Here is a 10,958-nt window from a genome sequence, read left to right as displayed (position 1 = left end):
AACAAAATAATGACACTATTGAAATCCTGGACTGAAGGTAAAATAATAGTATATGTTATGTGAGTGCTATACTATGACGCATTATTGGCTCAAGATTAGCTATGTGGCATCAGTACATCAACTAGAGGCATATTTTTTTTGCCTACAGAATTTTTATTTTTAACTTTGTGAACAATTTATCACCAAAGCTTGCAAAATCATTGCAGAGGAAGTAACGAATTTATGTTATAAAGTTTGCTCATGAATAATGAATGCAAAATATAATTGAGATATTTTTCCTAGCCAACAATTTCTTTTTTTTTTTTCCTACTTTTGTGAGTAATTCGGCATTGAAAGTACATATGAATCATTAAAGAGGAAGTAGTAATTAATGGTAGTGAAATCTGCTCACAGGTGATGAATAATGGATAGAAAGTACATTGTGATTGGTTCAAGGGAAAGAAGTTTTATAAGGGTGGATTAATCTTACTAAAATAATAAGATACTTGCGAGGGTTGGAGGGCTAACCATCCTCTTCCTCTTCAAGGCCGTGCATACCAAGTTAATAATCACAAAAGAATTCACACCATTTGATGAATTTAGTATTAATATATGTTATTTTGATTTCCATTCCCATACCCAGCGATTTAGAATGTAGTTACCAATTCGATGGCGACGGGCACTAAATGATCATAGTTTGTTTACTTGTTGGATGGCTACTTACACTTGCAAAGTTCCAAAGTCTTTTTCCGAAAAAAGAATTACAACTCATGTTAGATTACTTAATTGCGAGGGTAAACCTTGATGCAATATAACCTGAAAATCGCAGATTCCAAATGCTAAAACAGCTTCTTCGCACATGGGAATAAGACTATGCACATCTAATCCTTCCCAAACTCACCTCATCCAACATGCCACCCCATTTTTCAATTCAATTACTTAATTGTAAGCCTTAATGGTCCATCATCCCTATGAGTAAAACCCATATTGGTTAGGTTAAAGCTTCAAAGATATCATGGCTGCTGACGAGAACTCTCGTTCCCACCCTCAAGGCTTTGCTATTCCAATTTCTATTCTGTTCTCTGAATAAATAGTAATTACATTCTTAATTGAAGCAAGATTAATCACATGAGTAGAATTGCTACTGAAAAGAATAATTACCTCCAGATTTAGGCTACCTGCAGAAAACAAGAATACTGCTCATCTGTTCCAAATGTTTCAATAAAACCAGAATGCTGAGAGTAACATGCATCAAATCAGTTTGTCCAGTGCGAGACCAACATATCATCTAGTTGTTTTTTTTTTGGAACAAAAACGTATCATTTGGTTAAAGAGAGATAATTTGTCAAGAAGCACATCCATCCTGGAGGATGGACATGGTAAACCAAGCATGTGTTACCTTAAATCCTAAGATTTACCAACAATCAGTGCAGCAGTAGCTCTGTTCCACTGCTTCCAATATTAATTATAACATGGTATGCATTTCCACACCACTGGGACTAGTAGGATAGGACAAGTAGTTCAGTACAGATGACACAAACATTTAGTCCATGAGTACATAAACCATCAGAGTAACTTCCAAAAATTCCCAATTCCATCCATGCAAATAATCAGCTACGCTCACTGGCAGTTGGCACAGCATTGATCTGAGAATTATGCATTGCACGTCGTAGCTCAGACAGAAAGTCCATCTGCATATAACATAAAAAAGGACAAGGATTAAAGACTAAGAACCAAATTTTAGAAAGAAAATAAGAAATAAGCAGAATGCATAAAGATTCATAATGTATCCACCTGATGCGGAAGTTTCAAGTGACCCCACGATAACCCACTAGCTCCAGAATACATCACCGGTCTTTCTGGTAGAGACCAAAAATAAATGAGGTATAGAATTGAAATGCACATAATTATAAATTAATCACAATTAGAATAATCATTGCAATGATTGACACATCATATGGGTGTGACTGAGCGTATGCACACTTGCAGCATGTGAGAGCGAGAGGGAGACGGTGGGCAAGAAACATGCAGGGAACATCTGGCCGCATACTTCACATATATCAGTACAGTTTGCAGGACATATACCTTTCAATGTTGAGAACATGAAGTTTCATGCATTAACAAAATCTGCCTAATATCCTTGGCAGCTTACACTAATCTTTAACAAACTAAAACTCAGAAAGATTCTTAATCCAGAACGTGGATCTGCTTGAAGATGCCTAAAAACAAAAAGAAATTGCTAATTCACCTCTAAATGATAAATGAAACTTTCTTTTGATTTCGATCCCCACAATATTCAAAATTTACAAAGACCCTCCATAATAAATATTTAAATCCTAAAGACCTAGGACCGCCGACTCAGAACTGGACTCTGTGCTGACCAGCCAACAGTATGCCCCAGTATCAAGCCTGAACCGACACGGAAACGAGAAATGAACCGGGGAGGGAAAGAGAGAGAAAGTGAGAAGGGGGAGGGAAGGAAAAGGAGGCCAGTGGAGACACTAATGGTGGCCACCGTAGGGCCACCGAGGCCTCTCGAGCTCTGCAAGAGGACATGAGAGAAGAGAGATAGAGAGAGAGGAGAAGGGAGAGAAGAGGAGTGAGGGAAAGGCAGCAGAGAGGCCGCCAGACAACCCAAATCTACCTCGCGGTCGCCACAGGCTCAAAATAGGGGCAACCCCTAGTTTCATTGCATTTTTTTGAAAAAACAAGATACATAGTGAAGTCGGTAAAGACCGCCGGACAGCCCAAACCCATTGCCGACTTTACTATTTATCATGTTTTTTTAAAAAAATGATGAAATAGAGTATCATCCTGTTTCAAACCCATGGCGATTGCGAGGTGGATTTGGACCCATCCGACAGCCACTTGGCGGCCTCCCCACCACCTTCCTCTCACTCCTCTCTCCCTTCCCCTCCCTCTCTCTCTCCCTCACTCCCTCGCATCTCGTGGAGGACCACGAAGCTCTGGAAGCCTCGGCAGGGCACCGCCGGCCTTTCCCTCTCCTCCATCTCTCTCTCTTCCTCTCTTTCCTTCTCCCTTGCTCTGTTTTCACCGGAGTTCCAAATCAAACGTCCGAACCGCACCGGTTAGCTGCCGGTACAATTCGGCATGCCCTAAACCGCCCGATTTAGACCAATTTGGCGAACCATGCTAAAAACAATCATTAGATGAGTATATGACTCATGTAATTTAATATATGCATACTACAAGCTTGATGGCTCATTCTGGATTGCAAATGATTTAGTCCCACTGGATCAACCTGCTGTTTTCGAAAGAACCTTTCCCCAATTTCAGTCATTTTGGTATAACCCAGGAATTCCATTCACAAAAGATCCGTGTTTTCACACTGTCCTGGGAATATTATACCTTCCTTGTCATCACCAAAATTCATGGATGCTATTATCACATTCAGTCTATTAACACAAAAGTGCATAAGAAAGAACCAACATGTTTCAAACATTAACACACCAAGGCGTTCTAGCAGACTCTTAAGTGGGCGAAGGTGAACACACAGCCCAGCAGGCATACATGCCAGGCTCCGGCTCAGTGCACCTGCTGACACCTTTCAAGGCACTTTAAGTAATTCACCTCATCCAGCCCCTACATGCAATATTTGTTACCTATACATCTTGACACCTTTTCCAAGAACCAAAACCATTGGAAGCCAATCAAAAGGTATTATCAGATTCAAGCAATCATGATCCACAGTTTCTAGCTAATGATTTTGCCGAAGCATGTGATGCAAGGAATGCTACTTGTAGACTATGCTACAAGCCTACAACAACATTAATACAAGAGTTCAGCATCAGTTTTTATGTGCTAAATTGCATGCATCATCATGTAATCATAAATGTGCGTATGTGTGTGCACATACATGTGTACATGAGCATGCACACCTACATGTTTTGATTGTACGAGGCTGCATGCACATGCCATTCTTACTAATACATGCAAAGGGTGAGCAGCTGGCTCATTTCCATGAAAACCTTAATTTATATATTAGATAAATGGACGAAGTTCATGGGTCTATGGTAATAGGCTAATAGCATTCCAGGTTCTTGATCAAGGAGATCGCATAGTGTTGAATATAATGGTCGATACAAATGCAAAAGAGGTACGACAAACCAATTTAAGGGATCCATAAAAGTAAAAACTAGGATTTGTTCAGACCAGGTCTCTGCATAGCATAATTTGGAAAATCTAAAAGCCTCCATACCCTCAATATTCAACTTCTTTTTAGAGGTGATGAATAAATACTTATGGTAAATAAATGTGTCAAATGTTTCTTTCTCCAAGTCTCAGCAGATATGCTACCACATTGAAATCAACATTCATAAATCATAACCTTCCCTCATAGCAGCTTTAGAGCATAAGCAATAAAAAACATAAAAACAGGAAATTCAGTGCTATAAATAAAAAACTAGGATTCATTATACTTGACAAGACATCAAAAAAACCTATAATGGAAACACAATCTAAAAAAGACCCAGGAATCTCAAATCAAATTTGAAACTCCATTGATTCAATCTTTCAAATGTAAATTTTGACCTGGCTAAGCAAAGCAATTCCCGAAATCAGAAACTAAGCCACTTCAACAAACAAACTTACAGAATTTACAAGACCATAGAGATATATAACCCACCAGATAAATCAACTGATGGATCATTGCACAAGTGCATGGCATTTGCCCAACCTACATATAAAATGTGAATAGCGTGAGAATCTTGCAGCGAATTAACAGCATAAACAATATAATACAACTAAAATTTGGTTGAAGCAATGTTTTTGCGGTCTATGTTGTGCATAATTTCCAAAGAAAATTGTTAAAATAACACCAATCCTCATAAAAAAACAAGGCGATCTGGGCTTTTCTAAATAAATAAAGTGAAAACTTAAGACAGTCGCAAAAATAAGACAATCGGAACAGATTTACCTAAGATGAAAGATTATACTGGTTCCTGAGCATCTACTACCCCACAAGTGCAGAAGCATGTATCCCACATGAGTGCAAATCAAGAAAATGACTTGCATAAGAAAGCAATTCCGACAAGATATACAAAATTGGCATGTAATTGGTAGTCAAAGACAAAAATGATATCTCTGACAGTTATCTCATCAGGAGCCTCTGATGATTAACATTCACCAATTAAAAAGCCTGGTAGTGAACACCCTAGCCCCTTGCAAACTCATGCCATATTTTCAGGCTAATACCATATAGGTTTTGACTCTAAGAATGATGCAAAGAAATGATATTTTTGAAAAATAAAGCAAGTTTATGGTAAGGAAAACATATATCAAATGAGAAAGACCAGAAAATTTTCCTAGTACATAACTGTCAGAAAATCAGGCAGTATAAGCATCTGTTGAAGGCGTTCCCTGACAATCAACTTCCACCCACTTCAATATGTTAAGCAGGTGTGCTCAAGAACATATAACTAAATGGTATATTATTCAACAAAGATTATGCACCGACAGCTCAGGGGATGAGGATCATAAAGCTGACTCCAAGCAGCCAGGATAAGGCCAGATGATTGTGGTCAAGAATTATGTAATGATAAATCCACATAAAAACTGAATTTTCTTGCCAGGATTTCAAAAATGAAAAGAAACCAATTTTGCCTACCTAACTACATGCATATATGTGTATCTATCAAATGTACACCATATATTGGTGTGGTTATAATACACGCAGGGTACAAAAAGAGCACTTTACAGTCACTATAAAATTCAATAATCACATGCAAATTGAAAATCTAAACATCTGGATGTGATCTACAACATTACAAAGTCTATATACAAAAACATAGAACTATCTTGGCTCCACATCAACTCTCCCAAATATATAGTTGGCACAATAAGTGTGCTGATTTTAGGCGACCTAATATATAGAAGAGATATTTTTTTAAAAAAATATGCTCCTATAAATTGATACTTAAGTCTTGTAGATCACGTCCAACAGTTTAGAATTCCACTTTTCAATAAACAGCATGGAATTTTGCAATGGGTGCAAAGTCTGGTCTTTACACCCTGTGTGTACTACATGCATGCATACATCCATGCATGCTTGCGTGCATGCACATGCAAACACACACATATAATAAGAACATAGAAATGGACTTGGTTCAAAATATCAGCAGCAGCTTTTTTTTTTCTCTATAGAACCATCATATATAAGTTAACCTATCATTGAATCCTATACTGATGTTTAGGACAACAACATTTCTGCAGAAAATATCCTTATAATGCCACTCATTCTCATTATTTCCACTTAATGGTGTATCTTATATTGCAAGACTTGTGAACATGGTGAAATTTCTAACAATATTGAAATAAATAAGATGCAAATGACAACCAAGCAGGTCCAAGAGACTGTGCTTTTCCTAGTTTATAGTTTTATTTTCTCATCCATCAATCAGGCAACACAACAAGTAATATGCATCATGTCCTTGCCAGCAAATTCACAGGATTACGAATTTACGATAAAGGACCGTCACATGCAATTTACATGACAATTCCAAGACTCAGACAGAGATTTGCAACTGCATACTTACGCTCATTTAAAAGTTGCGCAGCCTCACTAGTACAACACCCATCTATGGGTATCAATCCTGGGTGGTTTTCATTTTGAACATTGCTGCCACCAGCCTCCCCATGGTCCGTTGAAGTAAAATTTCTCAAATTAGAAGCTTGACTTTTCTCCCCATCAGTCCCATAGGAGTAACTTGTTTTTTCAAATCGATCTATAAGACAAACATGAAGGAATTACTAGCTCAAGCACTCGTGCAAAAAATTAGCAGTAAAAAAAATGCAAAATGTTGCAAAACTTTAGATGCACTAGTTAGATGTATGCAGTGGAAGCTTTCTACCTGTTGCAGAAAAGTATGTGTCATTTCTTGCTAATAAATTGTTTATAATTGGTAAGCACTGAAACTATTGCATTAAAGACTCGGGTTGTTGGGTACTTATGGACTTACAATAGTTGGTTTAAGACATCCATCAACTATCAATCTTTGCTAATTTACCAATTATCAAGCATTTGGTTTAAGACATCCCTCAACTATTAATCTTTGCTAATTTAATGATTATCAAGCACTTGAGTCAAAATGATATAATATCAGAGAATACTGCATTTTTTATCATAAAGAATGCCCAGAATCTGCAGATATATGGCAATTTTAAATAGCGTTATGAAGCACATATTATTGATAGTGAAGATAAAATCAAAATGTTGACTACAATTATGCTTATGTGCTGTTCAGTTTGTCTTTAGGTCTATCAACTAATCCCATCAGAATGTGCTCCCACAGCATCTCCAACTGAGATAATTAAGTATTTTGAGAAGATACTACTTCACCGCAGAGAACAAAACACAAATGCAGGTGTTGATTGTGTTTTTTTACCTAACTTGGTCGTTGCTATTTTCTTTATACCATTGGAACATGAAGCAACTGCAGGATGCAAGTTTTGAAATAAAAAACTGCTCACAACCCCTCATTTAAACACAAAGGCGGACAGCTTCCTTTTAGACAAAAGAACTATAATCTCATTGTCTTCACCTTATCTAATAACAAAAAGAAAGAGGAACTCCTTCCTCTTTGTGTAGCTTTTTGTATCTCTGACACTTAAAATGTTAAACATTTTAGCTCCAATTTCTTAGCTTGACATAACTTTAACCTTTTTCACATGACAATGATAAAATACTTAGCAAAGTCAAACAAGGATGCAACTCAATAATTCCAAATGAATATATTTATACAAGGTAAAAGCAATAAGTTTTCACTAATCTCAAAGATGGCCATCGTTTCATGAAAAGATGTTCTTCCATGTGTTATTCTCAATAAACATAATGAAAGATATACATACAGTAGAAAATACTATTTTTTGTGAAATTGTAGATCACATACAAGTTTTAATATCTAAAACAGAAAAGGGAAAGCTAATAGGATATCATACTACCAGCCATTAATTTCCCTTCCCACCCCACTTACCAATATGCTAGCCTGAGAAGTGTAAATAAAGTCCAACCAAAACTTGGCCATAAATATTGTTGGAACAGAATATTTCAGATTTTTAATGTGGAAGCTCGAAATAGGAATGTTCTTTCTTTTTCTTTTTTTTTGTGGGGGACTTATCCAGAACATATTTCTTCCAAGTAACACCTAAACCAGAAGTTTGATATTTTGCAAGTCAACTACCAAATCCAAAAGTCAGATGTTGTATGTAAGTATTCCAAAACCAAAAGTTTGACATTGTCTGCAATGTACCAAAACCAAAAAAAATTAAATGTTCCGTCCATCCTCTACCAAAATCAAAGGGTTTTGACCACAATTCACCAAGACTAGCTAAAATCATCCGTAATGACTAAACAATAACCGAAACCAGCCTTACTGGCGAATCCGTTTCAACGAAGACCTTTCAGACCCCAGGCTAACCTTCACGCAAAACATAAACTTGCAGATTATTCTTGAACATTCGAAAATCCAGGAATCTTTCTATTTAAACCAATTTGGCCGTGAGTATATACACAAGTAAATTAAGCCCACTCCTTAAGCTCAGACCGCAGCCTGAGCAATAGTTATTACAAGCACTGCACAGTATTACCAATAAAAGAAAAATGAAACTATATCACCGTAAAAAAGTATCAACAAAATACCTCCAGATTTGCGCCGGTTGAGGGATCGGTTCCTGAGACACCAAGGCAATAAAGAAAGTCAAAAACAAGTAGATAACGCCAAAAAGAATACAATCAAAAGAATGAAATGGATCAAAAAAAAAAAGGGCAAAAACTAACACCAAAAAGAACACAACCAAAAGAAAGAAACAGAAAAAGAATCAAAAACAAGTAGATAACACCAAAATTGAATAATATGTGAAGAACGAAAGAAAAAATTTGAAGAAAGTAGAACCCACAATGCAGAAAACCTAATAGAAATCAGAACCAAAAAGATAGAGAGAATTGGAACCGGATAGATCTCCGAATCAAGAAACGGGCCGATGGCGATTCCAAGAAAATGGTCAAAGGAGAGGGAAAAGATCCTGTACCTTTGGGCGGGCGGAGCGTATCGCTTGGCGCCCTCGGAATTGTTGTTGTTCTCAATCATCTCAGCTCTCTGGCAACGGGGGAAGAAAGAATAATCGGATACGAGAGAAGAAAAGACTTCTTCTTCTTCTTCTACTGGGGAGGTGGGTGGCGGGGACGGAGCTCGCTCGCTCCCCTTTGGCTTCTCCCACGGCGAGATCCGGTGGGAAACCAGAAAGGGGAAAAAGATCCCGGGAAGGGATTGGAGCCTCCGCTGTTATGTCACCCTCTCGTTAGTCCCGCTGTTTTTTTAAGTAAAATAACCGTGGAACTTGACTGGTTAAGTGGCATGCTTTGTGCGGCGAAGCGTTTCTTAGCCTAAAAGGGGGTGACCAAAAGAGAAAAGGAGAGCTCGCACTGAACTGGCTGGGGTCATGTGGTGGTGGTGAATCCACATGGAAACAAATTCTAACGTATAATTTTTTTTTTTTTTAAAAATTATTTTACATGATTTGGGCAAATTGCAATCTAATTAAGCTTATCATGATGCACAAGCAATGAACAAAGGAGAAGGCATGATCAATAATTGTCATGTTTTAAGTGATTACAAATTGAATGTAATGATGCATTTCTTTATTTGTTTAGGCAAAGTTGAGTAAAAGTGAACTTTTTAACAACTTAATGGGGCGATGTTCTAGTTCATTTCTTTATTTGATTTCTTCTCCTGTTTAATTATACCTTAAATCAATGCTACAATTTCATGCTACAATTTCATCTTCTTAAATGTCTGAAGTTGTCCGCAAATAGACAGCAAAAATCAAGATCAGATTATGATAAGCAGCCGAGGGGTATCAGCTTGTTGAGCTGATGAATATCTTGGTTAATTGTCAGGCATGAGGACTTCTTTCACAAGATTGGAATTAAGATTGAGCAGGATATCAGTAGATGTTCTGATAAGAAATCCCAATCCCATGTCAATACTCTTTTGAACATAGACTACTTCATACAGAGAAATGGAAGGAAACTGATTTCTGGTTTAATTTTGAATGCGGGGGCTATACTTTCATGATACTAGTTGAACGCTTGAACTAGTTTATGATGATGTTCAAAGCTTTACGATCTCGAGGCTTGTTCAACAATTCCTTATAAGATCATGACTAATATCTTTGTAGATTATCTATTCTTGGAAGGCTGAGCATGCGGCTCGAAAAGAATGGCAGGTAGTTGTTCTTGAAGATATGATTTGAAAAGTTGCCCTTCAAGGAAACTATAGCTTTTTATTTGCCTGAAATTAGAGAATAAAATAAATTGGAGGCAGTGATGAGATCTCTGAAATATGAACTTTGGCTTTGTAATGTGAGTATTGGATGTGTTATGATCACAAATTCAATGAGAATTAAAGAGCATGGTGTTACTTACAAGAAAATTCTAGTTACTTTCAGATCCAAGTGAATTCTTTCGGATATCTGGGACATGATCACAGGAGAGGATGTCCATTATTCCATGGACATATTGATTTGGACAACCCATTTGGCTGATGAAGCTGCCCCTTAGCAAGGAGGGCCACCTCAAGAAACATTAAGAAGAGGAAGATGGCCATGAAAAGTTATGTTAATCATCAATTGCTCTCTTTAATGTTAGTGCAATTCTTTATATATATATATATATATATATATATATATATATATATATTTGCATGTCAACATGCAAAAGATTCCTTAGGGATCTTGCTTGCTTGCCTTTTGCTTTTCTATTCTTTTCTGGTGACCATGCAGTTTGCCTGCTAATATCACATGTATTCTGATATTAATCGTTTTTATGTTATACAGGTGATGAAAAGCATCAACGCATAAAAAAAAAAAAGGAAAAAAGAAAACCAGTCCTAATTATCTAGTCCAGATAGTCCTCAACTTGTATTTTTTTTTTGTCGATATTACTTTCTTATGGATTGGGTCAT

At 37.0% G+C, this 10,958-nt stretch overlaps 1 protein-coding gene across 2 annotated transcripts; it reads right to left on the bottom strand.

The window, feature by feature from the left end:
* Positions 1 to 1,320: 1,320 nt before the first annotated feature.
* LOC105051530 (uncharacterized) lies at positions 1,321 to 9,311 on the bottom strand. 2 transcript variants are annotated; one of them, XM_010932020.2, is made up of 6 exons: positions 9,025 to 9,310; positions 8,636 to 8,667; positions 6,534 to 6,722; positions 4,625 to 4,675; positions 1,774 to 1,838; positions 1,321 to 1,670 (listed from the first exon to the last, which is right to left on the bottom strand). In XM_010932020.2, the coding sequence occupies exons 1-6, from the start codon at positions 9,081 to 9,083 to the stop codon at positions 1,590 to 1,592; spliced, it is 477 nt and encodes a 158-aa protein (XP_010930322.1). In that variant the 5' UTR covers positions 9,084 to 9,310; the 3' UTR covers positions 1,321 to 1,589. The 2 variants fall into 2 exon arrangements, with proteins under 2 accessions (XP_010930322.1, XP_010930323.1); XM_010932021.3 differs by lacking the exon at positions 4,625 to 4,675 and having other exon boundaries at positions 9,025 to 9,311.
* Between the last annotated feature and the right edge of the window lie 1,647 nt (positions 9,312 to 10,958).

Source organism: Elaeis guineensis, chromosome 9, assembly GCF_000442705.2.
Source record: "Elaeis guineensis isolate ETL-2024a chromosome 9, EG11, whole genome shotgun sequence".
NCBI lineage: Eukaryota > Viridiplantae > Streptophyta > Magnoliopsida > Arecales > Arecaceae > Elaeis > Elaeis guineensis.
This window is presented reverse-complemented; position numbering and strand designations above follow the sequence as displayed.

Bases quoted from the DNA above. Each gene is read 5' to 3' on its own strand.
- LOC105051530 (XM_010932020.2), bottom strand. From the start codon at position 9,083: ATGATTGAGAACAACAACAATTCCGAGGGCGCCAAGCGATACGCTCCG. The intron at 4,676-6,533 runs GTAAGTATGCAG...TTTTATATGTAG, and splicing joins TGCGCAACTTTTAAATGAGC to GTTGGGCAAATGCCATGCAC. The intron at 1,671-1,773 runs GTGGATACATTA...TGTTATATGCAG, and splicing joins ACTTGAAACTTCCGCATCAG to ATGGACTTTCTGTCTGAGCT.